Genomic DNA, 22,856 nt, shown 5'->3' with positions numbered 1-22,856 from the left:
AGGGGCGTCACAGGTTGGGTGAAGCATGGGGCATCTGCACTGGCTAAGTGGTCATAAGATGGTCACTTGTTCACATTAGATAGGAAAGGTACAAAAATAAATTGGGAGACTTTCCAAAGTATCAATATATCCCACTAACGAGCTTGCCTGAGATTCTTCCAGGGCTCATTATATAACAGAAGACATGTTCTTCTGTTCTTCAGCAGCCAGTTTAGCTTCAGGGACACAATTGATGCCAAGAAGATGAGCTCCATTGGTCCTGGAGAGGGAAAACTCTCTTCCAGGACTGCCTCTCCCAGATTGTGTTCCCCAGAGGGTTGACTAGGCTTACTCTCTGGGTTCCCTTGATGATCAGCTAATGACTCATGGTTGTTTTCCTTCATACTTGCAGTGGACCAGAATGACATCACTATGCTAGAGTGAAGGTACTGTATGTCCCACTGTGGCTGATCAGACCAACATGAGCTTGGAACGTTCTATCACAAGTCCAGCACAAATAGTCCATGTGAACATTTGGGGTGTCTTCTCTAATGCACATCTAATGTTTCTTTTCAGCTACTTCACTTCTGCTTTGCTTTTAGAACACAGCACCTTCTCTGCTATACGTGTGCACACATTGCATGTACAGATGCTGAGTGGAATTGCCTTTGCAGATGTTTTTGTACATTTGTTATGTTTTGACCACAGGGTAGGATCCCTACCTGCTGAGGTAATCAGATCACGGTTGAGTAAGAAGACAATTTTTAGGGAAGCTTTTCTGGCCCTAGTGACTCAGTTACTTGAGCTACTTTCCCAACTGTCACTCACTTTGGTGAATCAGGGTCCCCAGACTCTGGATGACTGACTACTTCTCCCTTAAGGATTCTAGGCATAACCTTGGGGGCTGGGTTTCTAGGACTGTCTCTCACAAGTCCCTAAAGGTGTTCTCCCCTAACAAGGAACCAATAGATGCAGTTCTTTGGAAAGGCATTTATTTCATCAAATAGCACAGCAGGAGCAGTTGTTACAAAGTATTCCCCTAAAAAACCTGGGATGTACTTCCCCATTAATATACACAGTTCACAGGGTGGGGAGAGTGAGCACAGATTTGAAGCACATATCAAGGGGTATCAGCTGCTCCTGGCCCTGGATGTCCTTCTTCCCTTAGCTTCCCTGTGGCTCTCTGGTGGGCTCTAAGGATGGGGGCCTTTCTAGAGTGGCTAGTTACTGCTCTTGAGTAGTCTCGAGTCATTCCCACTACTCCTGAGGCCCTTCATCTTGGCTGCTGATGGGACTCTGGCTGTCCTGATCTCACACTTCTCCTGGACACCCCACCCCCACCCCAAAACTCTCATTCTTCTGAGATCAAGAAACACTAAATACAAAGAGACAATGGACAGTAGCATGGTCACAGCATGAGGTCATGGCCTTGTGGGCGACAGTGGGCACCCTTCCCTGAGCCCACTGCCAGACTAGCTCAAAGTCCCTTAAAGGGAGGAATGAGTAACATAAGACAGGTCACCCCTTCTGTGCACCCACTAAGTGCAGTCCCCACTCAGCAGCTCGAGCTGTTGCTTCTTCAGGCTTCAGCCATTTAAAAGATTTGTTCTTATACAGTTGTGGCTCTCAGTTGTACATGGCTGGACATCATTCCCTCCCCTTCCCCTGATCCCTGCCAGTGTCCACCCATTTGCTTGGACTGAAACCAGTTAGCTCTCCCAAAGTTATGTGAGTCCTATCTCTGCCACATCTTCTAGTTCCTATGCGTCTACCTCCCCATGGAGGTTTTCTGACATGACTGCACCCGATCAGGAAGAAATAAAGCGTGTCTTCTGTATGCTGCAAACCTCACCTGGTTGGTTTTATCTAATGCTAGCTCTTTGGAACTTTCTCCGACCTCTCCCAGTAAAAACATCACCCTCGCTTCCTCATTCCCAAGCAATATAAATTATATTATTATTTATTATATTATATAATTATATAATATTATTATTATATTATTTATTATAATAAATTCTTTGCTTTCAGTTTTCAACATTCACTTCCACAAGATTGTGAATTCCAAATTTTCTCCCCATCTCTCTCCTCCCACCCCAAGAGAGCATGTACTCTAACCACCCCTTTCCCCAATCCACCCTTCCTTCTGTCACCCACCTTCTCTCATCCCCCTCCCCTCTATTTTCTTGTACGGCAAGAGAGATTTCTATACCCCGTTGCCTATACAACTTATTTACCAGTTGCTTGCAAAAACAGTTTTTAACATTCATTTTTTAAAACTTTGAGTTCCAGATTCTCTCCTTTCCTCCCCGCGCCCCCCCCCCCCCATTGAGAAAGCAAGCAATTCAATACAGGTCACACATGTATAACCATGCAAAATACTTCCATAACTGTCATGTTGTGAAAGACTTATCACATTTCCCTCTATCCTTCCTGTCCTCCATTTATTCCATCCTCTCCCTTGACTTGTCCCACCACAGTAGTATTTGCTTCTGATTCTCCCTTTCCCCAATCTGCTATCCCTTTGAATTGTTATCCTCCCTCTCCTATTCCTTTCCACTCTGCCTTGCTTCAGGGTAAGATAGATTTCCATACCTAACTGAATGTGTTATTCTCTCCTTAAGCCAAATCCAATGAGAGTAAGGCTCACTTATTCCCTCTCACCTCCTCCCTCTTCTGCTCCATTGTAAGAGCTCTTTTTTGCCTCTTTTATAGGAGAAGGTCTATTACATTGTACCTCTCCCTTTCTCTTTCTCTAAATACATTCCTCTCAACACTTAATTTTATTTATTAGGTATCCTCCCTTTATATATGTATACATATATACATATACATACACATATATCTATACATATATAATATACCCATACACACACACACACACACACACACACACATATATATATATTCCCTCTGACTACCCTAATATTGAGAACTGTCTCATGAGTTACAAATATCTTTCCATATTGGAATGTAAATAGTTCACCTTTAATGAGTCCCTTATGACTTCTCTTGATTCTTGTACTTGAAAGTCAAATTTTCTATTCAGCTCTTATCAAAAATGTTTGGAAGTCCTTTGTTTCATTGAAATTCCATTTTTTTCCCTGAAGTATTATACTCAGTTTTGCTGGGTAGATGATTCTTGGTTTTAATACTAGCTCCTTTGACCTCTAGAATATCATATTCCAAGCCCTCCAATCCCTTAGTGTAGAAGCTGCTAAATCCTGTGTTATCCTGGTTGTGTTTTCACAGTACTTGAGTTGTTTCTTCCTGGCTGTTTGTAATATTTCCTTCTTGACCTGGGAACTCTGGAATTGGGCTACAATATTCCTAGGAGTTTTCCTTTTGGTATCTGTTTCAGGAGGTGATCAGGAGGGTTCTTTCTATTTCTATTTTACTCTCCAGTTCTAGAATATCAGGGCAGTTTTCCTTGATAATTTCTTGAAAGATAATGTCTAGGCTCTTTTTTTATCATGGTTTTCAGGTAGACTAATAATTTTTAAATTCTCTCTTCTGTATTTATTTTTCAGGTCAGTGAGTTTCCAATGAGATATTTCACATCATCTTCTATTTTTTCATTCTTTTGGTTTTGTTTTTTAATTTCTTAATTTCTCATAAAGTTTTTAGCTTCCATTTGCTCCATTCTAATTTTTAAGGAATTATTTTCTTCAGTGAGCTTTTGGACCTCCTTTTCCATTTGACCCATTCAGCTTTTTAAGGCATTCTTCTCCTCTTTTGCCATTTGGGTTAGTCAATTTTTAAAGGTATTATTTTCTTCAGCATTTGGGGGGGGGGTCTCCTTTAGCAAGCTGTTGACTAGTTTTTCATTGTTTTCTTGCATTGCTCTCATTTTTCTTCCCAGTTTTTCCTCTACTTCTCTTACTTGATTTTCCAAATCTTTTTTGAACTCTTCCATAATCTAAGACTATTTCTTATTTTTCTTGGAGGTTTTGGATGTAGGTGCCTTAACCTTGCTGTCTTCCTCAAGTTGTATTCTTTGATCTTCCTCATCATAAGAAAATACCTTTTCACCAAGAAAGTAACCTCATATAGACTTATTTTTCCCCCTTTTTGGTCATTTTCCCCACCAATTACTTGACTTTTGAGCTCTTTGTTAAGCGGAGGGTGCATTGCCCCAAGTTTCAGGGGTTTTGTGCAGCTGTTTTCAGGTATCTCTAGGGACCTGTAAGTTCTCAGTTCCTCCAAAGTTGTATGATCACAAGAGAGATGTTTATTCCTCTCATGGCCTGCACTCTGGTCTGTGAGCAACCACAAGCACTCTTTTCTGCTCTGGAATTGCGAGTAGGATTCCCTCTCCACAGCCACCACCAGCTCTGCCATGCCAGCGCTCCTCCTTGCCCTAGCACTGCCACCTAGGACTATAACCCAGATCAGCTGCTCAATTCCTCCACCATCTGTAGGCTGAAAGCTCTATAAGCCACTGCAGTTACAGCAATGGCTCCCGCTGGCCTGGGGCTGAGGTTGGGGCTGAACCATGTTCCTTTCTCACCAGGTGAGAGAGCTTTCCCACTGACTTTTGAGACTATCTTTGGCATTTGTAGGTTGAGAAGTCTGAAAACTACTACAGCTGCCAGTGATTCAGAGCCCTGAGGCCTGATCTAGTCCTGTCTGTGCCAGCACTGCCCATGCTGGACTACGCTTCACTCCAAGCCTGATGCAATAGACCCTTCCTGTCGGCCTTCCAAATTGTATTGGGCTGGAAATCCGTTTTACTCTGTCATTTTTTGGCTTCTGCTGCTCTGGAATTTGTTTAGGGTCATTTTGACAGGTATTTTGAGGGGTTTGGGACAGGGAGAGCTCAGACAGGTCTCTGCTTCTACTCCACCATCTTGGCTCTGCTCTCCATCAAAGAATGAATAGTTAATGGTGAAAGCACCCTGGTGCTGGGGCAGGAATGCTGGGAAAAAAACAGTGTCTGCTTTCATAAAATTTACAGTCTAATAGAGGAAACTGAAAAATAGATGGGAGGTGGGGGAAGGTACAGGCTCTAGGCATGTTGGGGAAGTCTAATGGAGTGCAGCCAGGTAGGAAATGAAGAGCTGGCTGGCCTGGGCACCCTCTTCAATGGAGGATCCAAGGGGAAGGGGGCACTTATGAGGTAGGCTGAAGTGATTTTACAGGATGATAAGGTTTTTGACCTCAAAGATCTCTTCCATCTTTAATGTGCTATTATTGTAAAGGACAATATGGGCCTCCTGTGAGATAGCCATGGCAAAATTAATTCATTAATAAAGTTTAATTAATTAATAGGGATGCAACTGAGATGTTTCCTTCATAAGATGTGAGCTTACCTTCCCCTTGGCACACTTTGGCCCACTGACCCCACTTTGGGGCTGATTGATAGAGTCCTGGTAAGTCACTTGACCTCTAAAAGGGAGAGAAGACAAAGAGAGAAAACCAGAGCTAAAGGGGCCAGGAGAGAATACAAAGAGATGTATGCACACTTTGATTTCCTAGGGGGAAGCCTCCAAACCACATGGCCCAGAAATTTCTCTAGAGAACCAATCAGCATAAGCATCAGAGAATACTTGGGCACAAAGATGGTGGTAGCTAGAGGCAGTGGTAGGTTCCTGAACTGTAATACTGAGCACCTGGGTCAAGCCCCAGAGTCAGAGTGTGAAGGAGCAAGACCACATGGCTCTCTGCTAGGTAGATAGATTATGTGTCATATGCCCATGTACCTAGGAGTGAAGGCAAAACCCATTTCTTTTTTTCCAGCCAGGCTACCCAAATTCCTAGGGCCCACCATGAGTTTGGGGGAAATAGATTGCTGGAGGAATTTAAGGATCCCTGGAGAAGGAAAAAGAGTTAGTTTCTGGTTCCAGTTTACTGTTTATGGAAACAGGTATAAGTCCTTGGTCTTGAATAAAGTTTGTACTAGATTTGAGGTCTTTAATCTGAGTGGTTGGATGGGTTATAAGGATTCTGACCAAATTCCAGTATTCCCGGGGGAAGCACTGAGTGGACATATGACCAAAGGGAGAAATTTTAGTGAAAAACCTCCAAGATTGAATCCAGTTCATATAAATGGAGAGTACTGAGCCACTCTTATTCTGTGAATCTCAGGCATCAGCATCAGCTGGTATAGAAACTATCTGGGGGCAGGGAGCTTTCCTGAGCTCCCCCACCACAGCATAGCATTGAAATGATGACTCCTCTCTGTGGAGTGTGGTCTTGACTCAAGGAATTGCTTTTCATTCTTGGCCCTGCTACTGTCTCTGCTCTAGACCATGTGATAGTCTAAGTGGTAAAAAAAAGTCAGAGCTAAAAATATTTTAATCATGTCCAGTGATGACTTGTTTTTAACAGATTCCTAGGGAGTCAATATCATGGAAAAGGGCTCTTAAAGATCCTAGGATCTGATCAGTGTTCTGGTCAGGGTTCAGTGCTGCATCTGCTCTGTGCCTTCCACTCCTGCTGTTGGCAAAAGTCAAATTTGTCAGTTTGATAAGGCCTCAAGGGGAATGCACCAACCCCCACATTATATTCTCATTTATTTGGAAGTGCATTTGCTAAGTGAACTTTTTCTGCAATCAATAGTACACATATTTAAAGTAATATTTCTTGTGGTTTACTTACTACCTAAGAGCCATGCTGGATTTGGAACTCTTGATTGCAGCCACAAAGGAACTTGTCCTCCACTTCAAAGTAGAAGGGAATGTTTGATCCTTGACCATGAAAGCCAGAAGGGATCTAGAGACCATCTAGTCATAGGATCCTGGAGCCTAAGAACTGGAAAGGCCCTCCCAGGTCCCAACCACCCATGAAACTGGAGCCCCAGCAGCCTCTGGTCGATGACTGCTGTCCAACATAGCCAAGGCCATTTTTGGATAGCTCTGTTTGTTAAGAAGCTTTTCCTTGTGTTTAGTCCAGCTCCTTCACTGTACAGGCAGAGAAACTGAAGGCCTCAGAAGAAAAAGGAATTTCCAAAGGTCATCCCTCTCATGGAGGAGGCTCTCAGGCTCTTTCAGCTACTCATGGAGATAATAAAGCATGGAACAGAAAAGACTGTCAACTCTCCATGGGTTGGTGAGGCAGAAGTAGAGGGACAGAGGTGAAGAAATTGAGGTGACTCGAATGCTACCTCTGCCCTTGCCCACTGAGAGATGCAGAGGGCCACAGAATGTCAGAGGCGGCAGGGACCAACCTGGAGGTGAGCAAGAGGTAAACACATAGGGCATCTCATTCCACTTCTCGCTGCTTCTAATTGTAAAACAATTTTTTCTGGGTCTTTTCTACTTGGCTCCCAGGGCTCAGCACAGGGTAAATGCTTCATTTGATCCTTTCCACCTGCTTCCTCCTTTACAAGTCATTATCAACAGACCCAAATCACACAAAATCATGAGCAAATGTTCTTTTTAAAAATATATATATTTATTTATTTTTAGTTTTCAACATTCATTTCCACAAGATTTTGAGTTCCAAAATTTCTCCCCACCTTTCCCCTCCCCCCACCCCAAGACACCATGCATTCTGGTTACCCCTTTCCCCAATCTGTCTTCCTTTCTGTCACACCCCTCCCTTCCCTTATCCCCATCTCCTCTATTTTCTTATAGGGAAAGATAGATTTCTATACCCCATTACCTGCATATCTTATTTCCCAGTTGCATGTAAAAACAGTTTTTAACATTTGTTTTAAAACTTTGAGTTCCAACTTCTTTCCTTTCCTCCCTCCCCTCCATCTCCACTAAGAAGGCAAGCAATTCAATATAGATTACACATGAGCAGTTATGCAAAAGACTTCCATAAAAGTCATGTTGTGAAAGACTAACTATATTTCACTCCATCCTATCCTGCGCTCCATTTATTCTATTCTCTCTTTTGACCTTGTCCCTCCCCAAAAGTGTTTACTTCTAATTAACCCCTCTTCCCATTTGCCCTCCCTTCTGTCATCTCCCCACACTCCACTTATCCCCTTCTCCCCTACTTTCCTGCAGTCTAAGATAGATTTTCATACTAAATTGAATGTGTATGTTATTCTCTCCTTAAGCCAAATCTGATGGGAGTAAGCTTCACTTTTTCCCTCTCACCTCTCCCCTCTTTCCCTCCATTGAAAAAGCTTTTTCTTGCCTCTTTTATGAGAGATGATTTGCCCCATTCCATTTCTCCCTTTCTCCTCCCAATATATTCCTTTCTCACCCCTTAATTTAATTTTTTTTAGATATCATCCATTCCTATTCAATTCACCCTGTGCCCCTCCATATGTATATAATCCCTCCAACTACCCAAATACTGAGAAAAGTCTCAAGAGTTACAAATATTATCTTTCCATGTAGGAATGTAAATAGTTCAACTTTAGTAAGTCCCTTATGATTTCTCTTTCCTTTTTACCTTTTCATGCTTCTCTTGATTCTTGTGTTTGAAAGTCAAATTTTCTATTCATCTCTGGTCTTTTCATCAAGAATGCTTGAAAATCCTCTATTTCATTGAATGACCATTTTTCCCCCTGAAGTATTATACTCAGTTTTGCTGGGTAGGTGATTCTTGGTTTTAATCCTAGGTCCTTTGACTTCTGGAATATCATATTCCAATTGAAGGATCCCTTAATGTAGGAGCTGCTAGACCTTGTATTATCCTAATTGTATTTCCACAGTACTCAAATTGTTTCTTTCTGGTTGCTTGCAATATTTTCTCTTTGACCTGGGAACTCTGGTATTTGACTATAATATTCCTAGGAGATTTTCTTTTGGAATCTCTTTCAGGAGGCAATCAGTGGATTCTTTCAATATTTATATTACCCTCTAGTTCATGAAAGATGATGTCTAGGCTCTTTGTTTGATTATGACTTTCAGGTAGTCACGTAATTTTTACCTTGTCTCTCCTGGGTCTATTTTCCAGGTCAGTTGTTTTTCCAGTGAGATATTTCACATTGTCTGCTGTTTTTTCATTCCTTTGGTTTTGTTTTATAATTTCTTGACTTTTCCTAATCATTAGTTTCCATCTGCTCCATTCTAATCTTTAAGGAATTTTTTCAGTGAGCTTTTGGATCTCCTTTTCCATCTGGCCAATTCTGCTTTTTATGGCATTCTTCTCCTCATTGGCTTTTTGGATCTCTTTTGCCATTTGGGTTCAGTCTACTTTTAAAGTGTTATTTTCTTCAGCATTTTTTGGTCTCCTTTAGCAAGCACTTGACTTTTTTTCATGATTTTCTTCCATCACCCTCATTTCTCTTCCCAGTTTTTGCTCTAGTTCTCTTACTTGATTTTCAAAATCCTTTTTGAGCTCTTCCATGGCCTGAGATCTATTCATAGTTTTCTTGGAGGCTTTGGATGGAGGAACTTTGACTTTGTTTTCTTCTGTTTGTATACTTTGGTCTTCCTTGTCACCAAAGTAAGATTCTATAGTCTGAATCTTTTTCCAGTTTTTGCTCATTTCCCCAGCCATTTACTTGACTTTTGAGCTCTTTGTCAAAGTAGTTCTCTGCTTCTAGTAGGGGAGGGGGGGGGTGTACTCTCAGCTGCTCGATCCCTTCACAATCTGTGGGCCTAGAGCCCCAGAAACAGTGGCTGCAGCTGCCCTTGCTGCTTTGGCTGCCTTAGGTTCCTCTGCCCCCTCACCCCTCTGCCACCCTGGGTCTGGGGCCAGACCACTCCACTCTCCTGCCCTGGTCCCACAGGCTTTTTTCACTAACCTTCCAATTTATCCTCAGCGTTTGGGGGTCATGAAATCTGGAAAACACTACAGGTGTGAGAGATTTAGTCTCCCCAAGGCCTATTCAGGTCCCCTCTGTGCATTCATGGCCCACACTGGACTGTGCTCTGCTCCCAGCGTGGTACGATTGACACTTCTCAGTGACCTTCCAGGCTATTTTAGGCTGGAGATTTGCTTCACTCCATTGTTCTGTGGGTGCTGCAGCTCCAGAATTTGTTTAGAGCCATTTTTTACAGGTATTTGACTGGGCTTGGCAGGAGTGCTCTAAAAAGTCAGTGCTGTTACTGTACATTCTTGGCTCCACCTCAGTGAATAAATGTTCTTAAACAACTAACAAGCACCACACAAAAACCAGGGCTTCTGTGAAGACCAAATACTTCCTCTATTAGAAGTACAACCATATTTCAGAGTCCTTCAATTTGGGTTCACTTGTAAATTTTCCTTCATTCTTTCACCTTGCTTAGCCCCTTTGAATCACATGATAGTCAAGTTGGACAGTGGCTAGAGTTCTGGGCCCCAAGTCAGGAAGACCTGAGTTTAAATCCAACCTCAGAAATTGACTAGTTGTGTGACCCCAAACAAGTCACTTGCCCTCTGTTTGCCTCAGTTTTCTCATCTGAAAAATGGGGGTGATAATAATAGCAGCTCCCTCCCAGAGTTGTGAGGATCAATGAGAAAATAATTATCAAGCATTTGTTACAATGCTTGGAACATTGTAAGCACCACATAAATGACCACAATTATTAGCTTTTATTATGTCAGTGTGGTACTGTAGAAAGAGACACTGGATTTGGAACGCTAGGACCTGGGTACAAATCTAGGCACAGCCCTTGCCCTTTGATCATGGGCCAGTCCCTGAACCTCTCTGGGCCCTAGTTTCTTCATCTGTAAGATGAATGGAATGAATGAATAGCTGATGTCTATACTCTAAGTCTGGGAGTCTCGATCCTATGATCCCCTCCCCTCACAACAATATCTCAACTGCCTTGATATTCAAGAGAGCATCAGTACTTCTGTGACAAACCAATAGTTAACTTGCATCTGGAAGGATGAGGAATAACTGGGATCTTGCTGTGGCTTTGGACAATGAAAAACTCACAATGCTGGAAGCACCGTGGGCATTTACACCACAACTTGATGATGTGTCCATGACATCTTGGGAATTTTTAGTTTTCCAGAGGTGGCAGTTCAGAAAGACAAATCTATCACACTTCACTTCCCCCGCTCTTCTTACCCAACCCTCCCAATTCTAGTCCATGTTGTCTGGTCTTTCTATCTCCATTCTCTCCCACCTGCCCACCTTGTCCTTCAGCCCGGGGATGGACCCGCATCGATAGCACCCGACCAAATCCATCATTATCCTGCTCTTCAGCAAGAACAGATGGGGGCATAAGGAAATAGGATTATTCTTCAGAGGGACATAAACTCATGCCCTTGAGTTGTTTCTGGCATGTATATTCTCTCCTTCTCTTAGGAAGACAGCTTGCCATTTTCTCAGGAAAACATCAAGGACTTTCACATCTCCATTTTTCTTATCTACTTGCCTTCTTCCTCAATTCAGTTTTCTTTAATCACTCTTGCCTCCTTTGAAGTTTCTCTTCCTTTTCCTGTTCCCAGTGAACTTTCCCAGGACCCTCTTCCCTAGTCCTTTACTCATGGATATAGATCCTTACTCATTGCCTCAGAAACTTCATTCACTTCCGTAGTTTCTACTATCCTGTCTCTGTAGATATTTCCCAAATCTCCATCTCCAGCCATGATTTCTCCTCCTCATCTCCTACCTCCCCTTAACTGTGAGTGTCCCTGTGGCTCCTAATATGCCCTTCTAACCTTTGGGGATTTCAGCAGGTGATATCCAAACCATGTTGCTTCCCAGTTTGCCCCTCGTGCTCAACAACAGGACCAACACCACTTTGGAGTTTGCCACTCACTTGCAGCACTAGAGTTGTGATTTTTCACTCTAAGCAGCAGATTATAACATAAAGAGTACTAGACTGGGAGGCTGGACACCTGGGATCACCTATAGGATACATGGTCAAATCACTCTCTCAGCCTCAGTCTCAGTTCGGGGCAAGAATAATGATAATAATACTTATCTACCTCCAAGGTTGATTGCTTAGGAAACCTTAGAACCCTATGTAAGGATGAGTTGTTCTTCTTTTCCCCCATAGCTAATCTGTCACTAAGTTCTGCTGGGTCTTTCGGAATTCCCCCTTCCCCAGTCTTTCCTTTATTGTGGATCCTTATCACATCCTAGCTGGATTATAGTCACAGTCCCCTAACTAGTCCCCATGCCTCTATTCTCTGTCCATTCCCATAAAAAGTTGCCAGATTTATCTTTCCTAATCTCAGTGACTCCCCTAATCAAGGGGACTTCCTAGGTTTTCTGAAATCCTCCTGCTCATCACAATCCTTGCCAACAATAATTGGCTCTTGGATGAGGTCTGAACCTTCCAGGCTTCCTCATGCCCACTTGCCCGTCATAGACATCTGCCTGTCTTATTCGTGTACTCAGACACTGGGATGGATCTGTAATCCCATCAGCTTGGGTTTTCACTCTAGCGTAGCCCAGCTCAGCCCAGCCTGCCTGGCCTGCCTGACACCAGGCTGCAGCTTCTGGTGTGGTTTCCCATGGGAGGTTATCCTCCATCTTTGTTGACATGGTGAAGATCACAAGGCACATGAGGACGGTCCCCTTCAGTCCCCCAGCTCTCTGTGGGCTGAGCCCGTTCACCTTCTCTGTGTTTGTTACTTCTCTCTGATGAAGTCCTTTACCCCTGTTTGTCTTTGAAATTCCTCATTGGTCGGAGGGTGTCACCTACTCACACCTACCAAGTATCGATGTGGTGCTTATTTTCATTCTTCGGTGATGCGGGTCTCACGGACATTTAAAGAAAATGATAGGATATGACTATTTAAAAGATGGGCTTTTGTGGTTGGGAGAAGTGGTAAAAGAACTTTGCAATTTCCTGAAAACAATTCAGCTTACTCTCTTCCCCCTCTTTAAATCTGGGCCTAACTCTTTGTTCATGTGTATTATCTGCCTCAGATTGGAAAAGCTCTATAAATTGTCTGTCCAACTGCACGCCATAATGGGGCATCATCTTCTTGGTCTTCCCTGTCTAAATGGCCAAACCGACCTTCTTTGAGTGGTTATAGATTTCTTCCAGAGTTCCATAAAAAGTTGCCAGATTTATCTTTCCTAATCTCAGTGACTCCCCTAATCAAGGGGACTTCCTAGGTTTTCTGAAACCCTCCTGCTCATCACAGTCATTGCCAACAATAATTGGCTCTTGGATGAGGTCTGAATTTTTTTTTATTTTGATTTCTGGAAAGCCTCACCATCTAACCTTAACCCTAATTCCTTTCCAACTTGGATGCAATGGGTACATATGTATATGTGTGTATGTGTACACATATATACATACACACATCTACATGTATATATGCATACATATGTTTTATTGTTTTCAGAATAATCTTTATCTCATCACCTGTTATCTCATTTGAACCTTACATCCACTCTTGGAGGGAGCAAACTCCTAAGCCTGCTCTCCCATTGTTTTCCATCTCATCTCCTCTACTTCAGCCATACCAGTTCATTTACTGTCCATCTCACAAGACTTACCTATTTCATGCCTTGCTGTCCAAATGGCTTTTCTCATACTGTGCTGTCTTCTGCCTTCTAATCTAGAATTATCTTCCTGTCTTCATCCTAGATAACAGGAAGGAAGGAAGGAAGGAAGGAAGGAAGGAAGGAAGGAAGGAAGGAAGGAAGGAAGGAAGGAAGGAAGGAAACATACATTTATTAAGCAGCTCCTTATGTGCCAGGCACTGTGCTAAGTGCTTTACAAATGTGATCTCATTTAGTTAAGATAATACACATCCATCCTCAAGTTTCTGTACCAATTCAAGTATAAAGTAGTTGGAAGAGGGCTGGATTGAAACTGGGGAAGGGGGATCTGGGTTTCAGATCCCATTTTACCACCAACTAGCTGGATAACTTTGGAAAGAGGAAGTAGAAAAATATGATTTTAAAGTTGCTTCTATCTCTAACATTCTGGGAGTCACCATTCACCTGGAATAATAGGATTTGGGAACTGTGAGGGACCCCAGAGAGCATATGATCCAATAGTTACCTGAACAGGAATCTCCTCTACAACATTCTTGATAGGAGGTCATCCTATCTCAATATGGACACCTTCCATGACTTTCTGAGGGAATTCAATTCACTTTGTATACTCCTAACATTTAGAGAATTTTCCCTGAAAGTTTTCTGAAACTGAGGTGAAATCTACCTTTCAGCAATTTCCAACCATTGATTCTGCCTTGTAGAACCAAACTGAACAAATCTCCTCTTCTACCTGTTAGCCCTTTGGGTACCTGAAGAGAATGTTAGGACCCACTTTCACCCTGCCTCTTCTGTTTTCCAAGCAAAAGATCTCTAGTTCCTTTAAGAATCCTCCAAGGAAGGCTTATGGAAAAATAGGGACACTAATACATAATTGGTAGAATTTTGAACTGATGCAACCTTTCTGGAGAGCAATTTGGAACCATGCCCAAAGGACTGTAAAACTGTGCATACCCTTTGACCCAGCAATAGCAGTACTAGGTCTGTATTCCAAAGAGATCAAAGGAAAAAGAAAATGGCCTATTTGTACAAAAATATTTATAGCAGCTCTTTTTGTGGTGGCAAAGAATTGGAAATCAAGGAAATATTCCTCAACTGGGGAAAGACTGAACATGTGGCAAATGATTGTGATGAGAAGGATTTCAGAAAAACCTAGGAAGACTCATGAACTGATGCAAAGTGAAGTGAATAGAACCAGGAGAGCATTGTACAGAGTAACAGCAACATTGTAAGGCTAATCAACTGTGAAAGATCAAGACAATGTCCAAGCCAGTTCCGATAGACTCATGATGAAAAAAGCATCTACCTTCAGAGGAAAAGCTGACGAGCTGAGTGAAGTTTGAAACATGGTTTTTTAAAACTTTATTTTTCTTGGGGATTTTTATGTGTTTTCTTTTGCAATGTAGCTAATGTGAAAATATGTTTTACATGACTTGACATGTATAATCTATACTATATTGCTTGGCTTCTCAGTGGGTGGAGGAGAGGATAGGAGGAAAGGAGAGAATTTAGAACTCAAAATTTTAAAATATGAATGTTAAAAATGTTTTACATGCAGTTGGGAAATATTTAATGAAATAAATAAAACTAATTAAGGAAAAAAAATAATCTTCCAAAGGCACAGTCTATCCACAGCCTCCCTCCAACCCTGCTCGCCCTCCTCTGAACAAGCTGCATTTCAGCAATGTCCTTCCTAAAATGTCAAATGAACACCAAACTGCAGATGTTGTGGGGCCAGGGCAGAGGGTGATGGCACTGTGCCCTCACTTCCACGAGTAGTCTGGCCATATGCCTGACACCCCTTTCTTTATTTTTTTTATTTGTAGCTTGTCTTACATAAGTCATCTTGAACATGTGTATGTCCTTGGGTTGCTTCACACACTTGTCTTGCCTATTATGTGTAGTAAATTCCTGGAAAGCGAGTGGCCTTCTCGGTTTGTTTCTGTCTCCCTCCCCTAGGATGGGCAAGCATACCATCCCTGTGGGTTCACCTCTACTTTTTTTTTTTTAATTCCATTTTTGACTCGAGGCAAAATGCCTTCCACATTCAGAGAAAGAACTATGGAATTGAATTGCAGAATGAAGCAGACTATTTTCTCTTGTATTATGTTTTGTTTTATGGTTTCTCCCATTCATTTTAATTCTTCTATGCAACATGAATAAGGTGAAAATGTATTTAATAGGAATATGTATGTGGAACCTATATAAGATTGCATGCCATCTTGGGGGAGAGTGAGGGAGGGGAAAGAAGAGATGAGTAGGGAAAAATCTAAGATATATGGAAGTGATTGTAGAACATTGAAAACAAATAAAATAATTATTTTAAAAATTCCATTTTTAATGTTTTTAATTACATGTAAAGAGAATTTTTAACATTTATTTTTAAAAATTTTTTTTGAGTTCTAATTTATCTCCCTCTGATGGTAAACAATTTGATACAGGTTATGTGTGTGTAATCATGTAAAATATATTTCTATATTACTTACATTGCAAAAGAAGAAACAGGCCAAAAGAGAACACACACACACACACACACACACACACACACACACTTGCACACACACAAAACAAAGAAAATGGAAACAGTGTGCTTTGCCTCACCTTCACTTTGAAGTGGTTCCTTTTTTCCAGCTTGTAGAGCACCTTGGCATCTGTGACTCATTTCTGTTTGACAGCATCCTTAACAAGAAAATGTGTTGATTAACTGCCGATCCATCTCAACACTTGCAGATGAAAGGAGAATAATTGTTTTTATTTACATTCAGTTAAGCTAATCTCTTCAGTCAATATTACCACCACTGATCAAACGGACTTAGATGGAGAGCGTTGTTGTTTTAATAGCCAGAGAGATGGCACTATTTCTCATATTTATAAGTGTTGATTTAAACAAGTAATTTCTGTTCTTCAGAAGGGAGATTGAGATGTTGTTAATTTTAATGCCTTCGCTTCTCTTGCTGCCATGTCTATTCATAATTCAACAATTTCCAGACTACTCTTTTGTGTCTGTCTATCTGTCTAAAGAAAGTTTGAAACTTGTGAGAAATTAGTGCTCGCTTAAAACTTTAAGTTATTCTCTTTCTGTCTATGATTAATCTGTGCCTGGTAACACACAATGACTTTCAGTTATATGAAAAAATAATTTGGTGTTGATTGTGGCTGCTACTACCAGCAATCACAAAAAGAACTGCCATGAGTCACGGTTCCAAATCATGAAAGAGCAGGACTAAAGAAGGATCTGAGCTGATAGTGACACAGGGACACAGGTGAAAACCAGGGAGTGTATGAAAGCTGTATACAATTGTCCATGATGCATCACTTACACTAAGTGATGTCAAAGACCTCACCAAGGGCTGCCCTAGTGGCCACCCTGAGGGAAAGGTCTCTAGCACCTGGGGCAGATCCTCCATGGACATGTTAGAGAAGTCTGAGGATCAAAGTTACACAGAAGGAGAACGGGATCAAGCCTCAGACTGCTGCCTCTCTGGCTCCACAGAGGAAACACCAAAGCGATCCCTCCTCCCCCCTCTTTGATAGCACTGACAAGGACATGATGGCAGAGTGAAAGGACCATCATTCCTATTTTACACAAGAGGAGACAGATGGCACATTTGCTCAGAGTTGCATTGGTCATTTGGCATCAGAGCCAGGATCCCACCCCCACACACCTGTGACTGTGCAGACCCCATGCTCTCCCCTGCACTGTGCTGTCTTTCCTTTGCTCACATGTCTCATGGGATCCTTTTGTTCTCAGAAGCATTTCTTGAGGTAAATATAATGTGCCAGTGTAATCTGTTTGTTTTCACACTAAGAAAATTCATTTCATTTAGATAATGGGGGATTGAGATCAGATGAAGGCAAAGCCTGACTCTGCCTCCTTGAAGAGCCCATACCACCACAACACCTCTGTAGCACATGCGCTGTGCAGAGAATACCCAGTGTTGGGAGCCCTCAGGTGACCCTTAGATGAGCAGATGGCAGCCTTCCCTTACTGCCCTTTGGACTGCATTGGTGCTGCCATCTTTCCCACAACTACCAGCTTCCTGCCTCTTCATCTCCAGTTTCGACTCCTCACTTCCTACCCTCCACATATGGTCGATCTCTTAGCAAGTCCTGCTGATTCTAGCTCTCAGCTTCTTTCCTGAATATTTCAGGATATTTGTCATCATCTAGGTCCTGATGATTTAGGTGCTTCTCATGTTCTATTTTTTATTAGCATTATCTGTCTCCCCTAGTAGGCGTTTGCCATCTCCCTATGCCTTTCTTAATGAAGCCTTATAGAGCATGTATAGCCGTCCATGGTTGGATTCTCATCTGTCTTTGAAGACTGATCTTCTATGACTTCCTGATATATTTCATGTTCCAGCCAAATGGGCCTCCTGGCTGTTTTTCATATACAACATTCCATCTCCCACCTCCCTGTGTTTGCCCCAACCAGCTGAGTCCCATGCTTGGAGTGTCCTCCCACTCCCTTGTGCTTCTTGACATCTCAGCTCCCTCCAGCACTTCCTACCTGAAGCCATTCAGCTCTAGATGTCCTGTATCCCCAATCCCTCCAGAAAAGGTACTGTGTATTTCCTTTATATTTAACTTTTAATTTACCTTTCAGTGTAGAGGTTGGATCTCTCTCCTCTCCCCCAGCAGAATATAATCTCTTTCAGGGCAGGAACTATTTTGATTTGGGGCTTTGGATCCCCAGCACCTAGCCCAATGCCTGGCATGGAGGCTCTAAGTATTAGAATTGAATCCCATCTCAGAAGAATGCTAGGACTCCCCTTCTAGTGGTTTTCCCTCCATGTATTACTTCCTTTGGAGCAGGAATTCTTAAGCTGGGGGCCAGGAACTTTGATCGGGGAAAAATTACACCTTTATTTCAATAGAATTGGTTTCCTTTGTAATCCTAAGTATTTTATGCATTTAAAAATATTATTTTGAAAAGGGATCTCTAGGATTCACCAGGCCAAGGGACCTCAGTGCTTTGCGCTCACATGCTAGCACGCACATGCATGCACACACACATGCGTGCGTGCACACACACACGCGCGCGCGCACACACACACACACACACGCTCTCACCACATGGCCTGCTCCAAAGCCCAGAAGTATGAAGATGGGAGGTATATCCCAGGCTGGGGGAAATCGATTGAGGAAGAGAAAGGCAGCTTCACATTTTGGTGACAGTTATCCTGGATGTTACAAGAAAGAGATTTTTTCATAGTTTATTAAACATCAGGGTAACAAGGCCAAGTAAGAAGTCAGTAAAAAGCCCCATTATTGACCTGAAATGCTCTTTGAGACAATATGAAACTTGACCTGCCTTGCCTTGAAACTCTGGACTCCCTGAGAGAGGCGTCCAAGCTCCTGCGTCTCACTGTGTCTCACTGGCTTTGGTGAACAGGAGCAGGCTGAACAGCTCGACCCCAGCTGTGCTGAAAAGTAACACAATTCAGGCCTGACGTTATCAATCCTGTCCAGGTTTCCTGCCTGTTCTCACAAGCTCTATCGATGGGAAGCGGGTGCTCCTGATATTTTGGCTGTTCTCCAATCATTTTTCAGTCGTGTCCGACTCTCCATGACCCCACATGGGGTTTTCTTGGCAGAAATACTGGAGCGGTTTGCCATTTCTTTCTCCAGTTCATTTTATAGATGAGGAAACCGAGGCAAACAGGGTGAAGTGATATGCCCAGGGTCACGCAGCTAGTGAGTATCTGAGGCTGGGTTTGAACTCAGGAAAACTCGGGAACTCTATCCACTGCAGCTCCCCCTAGCTGCCCCCAACTACTGATATGCTTAATCCCATTTTACGGAAGACGAAAGTGAGGCTCAGAATCCTGAAATGACTCGCTTAGTGACACTTATACAATCAGCAAGTGTTGAGGCCACATTTGCAGTTAAGTCTTCTTGATTCTGGTCCCTGTTCTTTCACTCTGCTTTTCAGATGTGTTGCACTGTACCAGTATGTTAGCGTGACATGTGTATGTGGCATTAACCAGGATGTTTAAGGTAGAGGAAGGGATGCTGTTGGATTCTGGGAGATTATCTGGGAGGATTCACTTCTGTACCTTTAGATTTGGGTTGTGTGCAGTGGGAGTCAGCTTGTAGAATGCCTCAGGAGTGCAGGAAGGGCAGGTCTGCGTTGTCTTGGCTTCCCAAGAATTTTCTTCCCTTGTGACTTTCTCTGTCTCTTCAGCAACTCCCTGATTTGCAAGAAGGCAGCTTGGGAAACAGTGGTATCTGCTTGTCCCAGCTGTGTTGGCAGGAACACTGGCTCTGGAGTCGGCAAACCTGGGTTCGAGTACCACTTATGTTACTTTGGTGACCTTGGGCAAATCGCTTGCTTCTCTGGGCCTCCGTTTCTTTTTGTATAATAGTTAGCATTTATAGAACTGGTAGTGGGGAGGGGTTTCCTAGCAGCATCGTTGTTTATTTTTCTGATTCATTATTTATTTTTAGTGTTCTTTCCTTTTTAAATATTAAGTTCTATGTTCTCTCCCTCCAGCCCCTACCCACCCATTGAGAAGCTGAGCAATATGATATCAACTGTGCATATGAAATCATGCAAAGCATATTTGTGTATTAGTCATATTTTTAAAAAGCAAGAAAAATAAAGTGAGGAAGTTATAGTTTACTTTGCACTCAGAGTTCATCAGTTCTCTCTCTCCAGGGGTGGACAGCAGTTTTCATCATGCTCCTTTGGAATTGTCTTGGATCACTGTCTTGATCCGAGTAACCAAGTCTTTCACAATTGATCATCATTACAACATCGCTGTGAGGTGAATAATCTCTTTCAATTCATCTCACGTCACTTTGCATCTGTCCATATATATGTATATATATGTATATATATGGTTTTCGTGTATGTTTTTCCAAAACCAGCCCACCCCAGCATTTCTGTCATAGATTCCATCACAATCGTACACCACAACTTGTTCAGCCATTCCTCATTTGAGGAGCATCCCCTTGATTTCCGATTCTTTGCCTCCACAAAAGAGCTGATGTAAATATTTTTGTAATACAGGTCCTTTTCCTTGTTCTTTCTTCTTTTTGGGATACAGACTTAGTAATGATATTACTGGGTCAAAGGGTGTGCACAGTGTTATAGCCCTTTGGGCATAGTTCCAGATTGTTTTCCAGAATGGTCGGACCAATTCACCACACCACCAATTTATTAGTGTCCCCATTTTCCATCATCCCTTCCAGCATTTATCTTTTCTGATAGGTGTGAGATGGTATCTCAGAGTTGTTTTAATTTGCATTTCTCTGATCAATAGTGATTTAGAGGGCTTTTTTTTCATATTTTTGTACCTTTTTTACCAAGCTATTAATTCTCTTTTCATAATTTTCTTGTATCACTCATTTCTTTTCCCAGTTTTTTTCTACACTAATCTCTTTTTTTCACTCTTCCAGGAATTCTTATTGGGCTTGGGTCCAATCAGCATTTTCTTTTGAGGCTTTGATCGTAACTGTTTTCACATTATTGTCTTCTGAGTTTATGTTTTGGTCTTCCCTGTCCCATGGTAGCTTTTTATGGTCAAATTCTTTTTTTTATTGTTTGCTCGTTTTCCAACCCATTTCTTGACTTTGAAGTTTATGTTAAAACTGGGCTTTGGGGAGGAACTGTCCCAAGCTTCAGGCTTTTTTCATGCTGCTATTTTCAGAGCTAGTTCTGGGAGTCTGCAAGGGGATCCCCTGTAATCTCTTTCTGAGTTGTCTCACCCTCTCACTGTCTCTGGGCTGAGAGCTCTGGAAGTAGCTGCTGCTGCTGCTGCCACTCCACATGTTCTCCAGGCCAGCACCCACCTGGGTATTATAGATCTCTCTGGCTGACCTCCTAAGTTTTCTTAAGCCAGAAAAATGTCTCACTTTTACCTTTTGTTGGCTCTGACTCTCCAAAATTGAATTTGAACTTTTCTATTTTAAAGTTGTTTGGAGAGGAATTTGGAGAGAGTGCAACTGGGTGGCTTCCTATAATCCATTAATCTTCTGCATAACTCTTTAAGATTCATAGAGCGCTTTACTAATATTATCATTATCTTTGCAACAGCCCTGGAAGGCGCCATTATTCTCCCCATTTCATAGATGAGACAGCAGTTACGTGACATCGTCATCAACGTAGCTAACACTGATAAAGTGCTGACTTAAAGTGCTGACTGTGTGCAAGGCAGAGGATTAAGTATGATCTCGTCTGACCCTCACAACAACCCTGGGAGGCGCCATTATTATCCCCATTTCATAGATGAGACAGCAGTTACGTGACATCGTCATCAACGTAGCTAACACTGATAAAATGCTGACTGTGTGCAAGGCAGAGGATTAAGTATGATCTCGTCTGACCCTCACAACAACCCTGGGAGGCAAGTGCTGTTCCTGTCTCCATTTTATAGGTGAGGAAACTGAATCAAACAGAGGTGAGGTGAGATGCCCAAGGTCAGTTTCTCCTGGCTCCCCCAGCACTATGCCCAATACTCCACTTTGTGTCCCAAGTGTAAAAAGTACATGAGAGGGTCAGGCATGGTGACCTTTATGATCCCTTCTAACTCACCAAGGGCAGCTGGGCACTCCCTTGCTCTCTTCCTGTTTTAGTCTTTGCTCTAGCTGTCATCTCCACCCCTCCTCACCTGAAAATTGGACTCTGCCTCTGGAACCACATGGGGCTTTTAAAGTCCAACTTTGGCCTTATCTGTTCCAGGCCTTGGTAGCACTTCCTGGACATGTCTGCCCATTGCAAGACAGGGTAGGATCCCAGCCCATCTCCCCTCTGCCCCCTCCTAGCTTCCCTTTCAATTGTAAGCTCCTCCAGGGAAGAGCCCACCTTACTTGCTTTTATTTGTGTCTCAGCCCTAGTACTATGTGTGGCACATAGTAGGTGCTTAATATGTTCCATTCATGCAGGCATCCATCTGTTTAGTCGTCTGTCTGACCTTCCTGGTCCAGGTGATGCTCTCTCATTCCCACAGATCTCTGCAAGAGTCGCTCTTATGCTCAGGGCTGAGTTCTGTGGTAATGATGAGGCCATGCTGAGTCAGCCCCACCACATCATCCCAAGGTCACGTCCGGCACTTAGGGAGTGGTTCTTGTGTTTCCAGGGGATGAATTTATAGTGGATTAGTTATTTAAATAATTAAAATTAATTGCAGCAACCAGAAATCTTGATCATCTCCTCCTTTCATCACTTAATTTCTGGGTGTGCGCCGAGGATCAACTAAGCTTTCTTGGGCATTTTCCCAGTCATTATTGCACTTTGTGGTTTGCAAAGGTTCTTTTGCTGAAATGGTTGCTAACAAGTGTCTGCATTTGGAAAGGCGTGACTTGTCTTGTGTTTAATTTGCTTACCTCTGAATTACTACTTTAACAAAACCACTGGGTAACTAGAAACCAGTCAGCCAGACCATTGCTTCTGCTTTTGTATTCTTTTACAACTATCTCGAAAATAACTCAGAAATTAATGTTCCTGAATTATTGAGCAATGCCCACCACACAGTACACAGACGCTGAATTTATTGTGACATGACTTCATTTCATTACGTCTCACTTTTTTTCTTTACCTCCTTCCCCCCTCTCATCATCACCCAGTATGTCC

At 42.5% G+C, this 22,856-nt stretch overlaps 1 protein-coding gene across 8 annotated transcripts in view; it reads left to right on the top strand.

The window, feature by feature from the left end:
* TANGO2 (transport and golgi organization 2 homolog) overlaps window positions 1–22,856 on the top strand; it is a 185,964-nt gene that overhangs the window by 89,301 nt on the left and 73,807 nt on the right. The window contains exon 1 of one of the 8 annotated variants that reach the window (XM_072599769.1): window positions 7,044–7,161. The exons of the other annotated variants lie outside the window; for them this stretch is intronic. Within the exon in view, the coding sequence (XP_072455870.1) occupies window positions 7,121–7,161 (41 nt within the window). The 5' untranslated portion in view covers window positions 7,044–7,120. Of the gene's footprint in view, window positions 1–7,043; window positions 7,162–22,856 lie in introns of those variants that run through there. 8 annotated transcript variants of the gene reach the window in all.

The sequence above is a fragment of the Notamacropus eugenii genome, chromosome 4, assembly GCF_028372415.1.
Source record: "Notamacropus eugenii isolate mMacEug1 chromosome 4, mMacEug1.pri_v2, whole genome shotgun sequence".
NCBI lineage: Eukaryota > Metazoa > Chordata > Mammalia > Diprotodontia > Macropodidae > Notamacropus > Notamacropus eugenii.
Note: the sequence above shows the minus strand (reverse complement) of the source record. Positions and strands in the feature narration are given on the sequence as shown.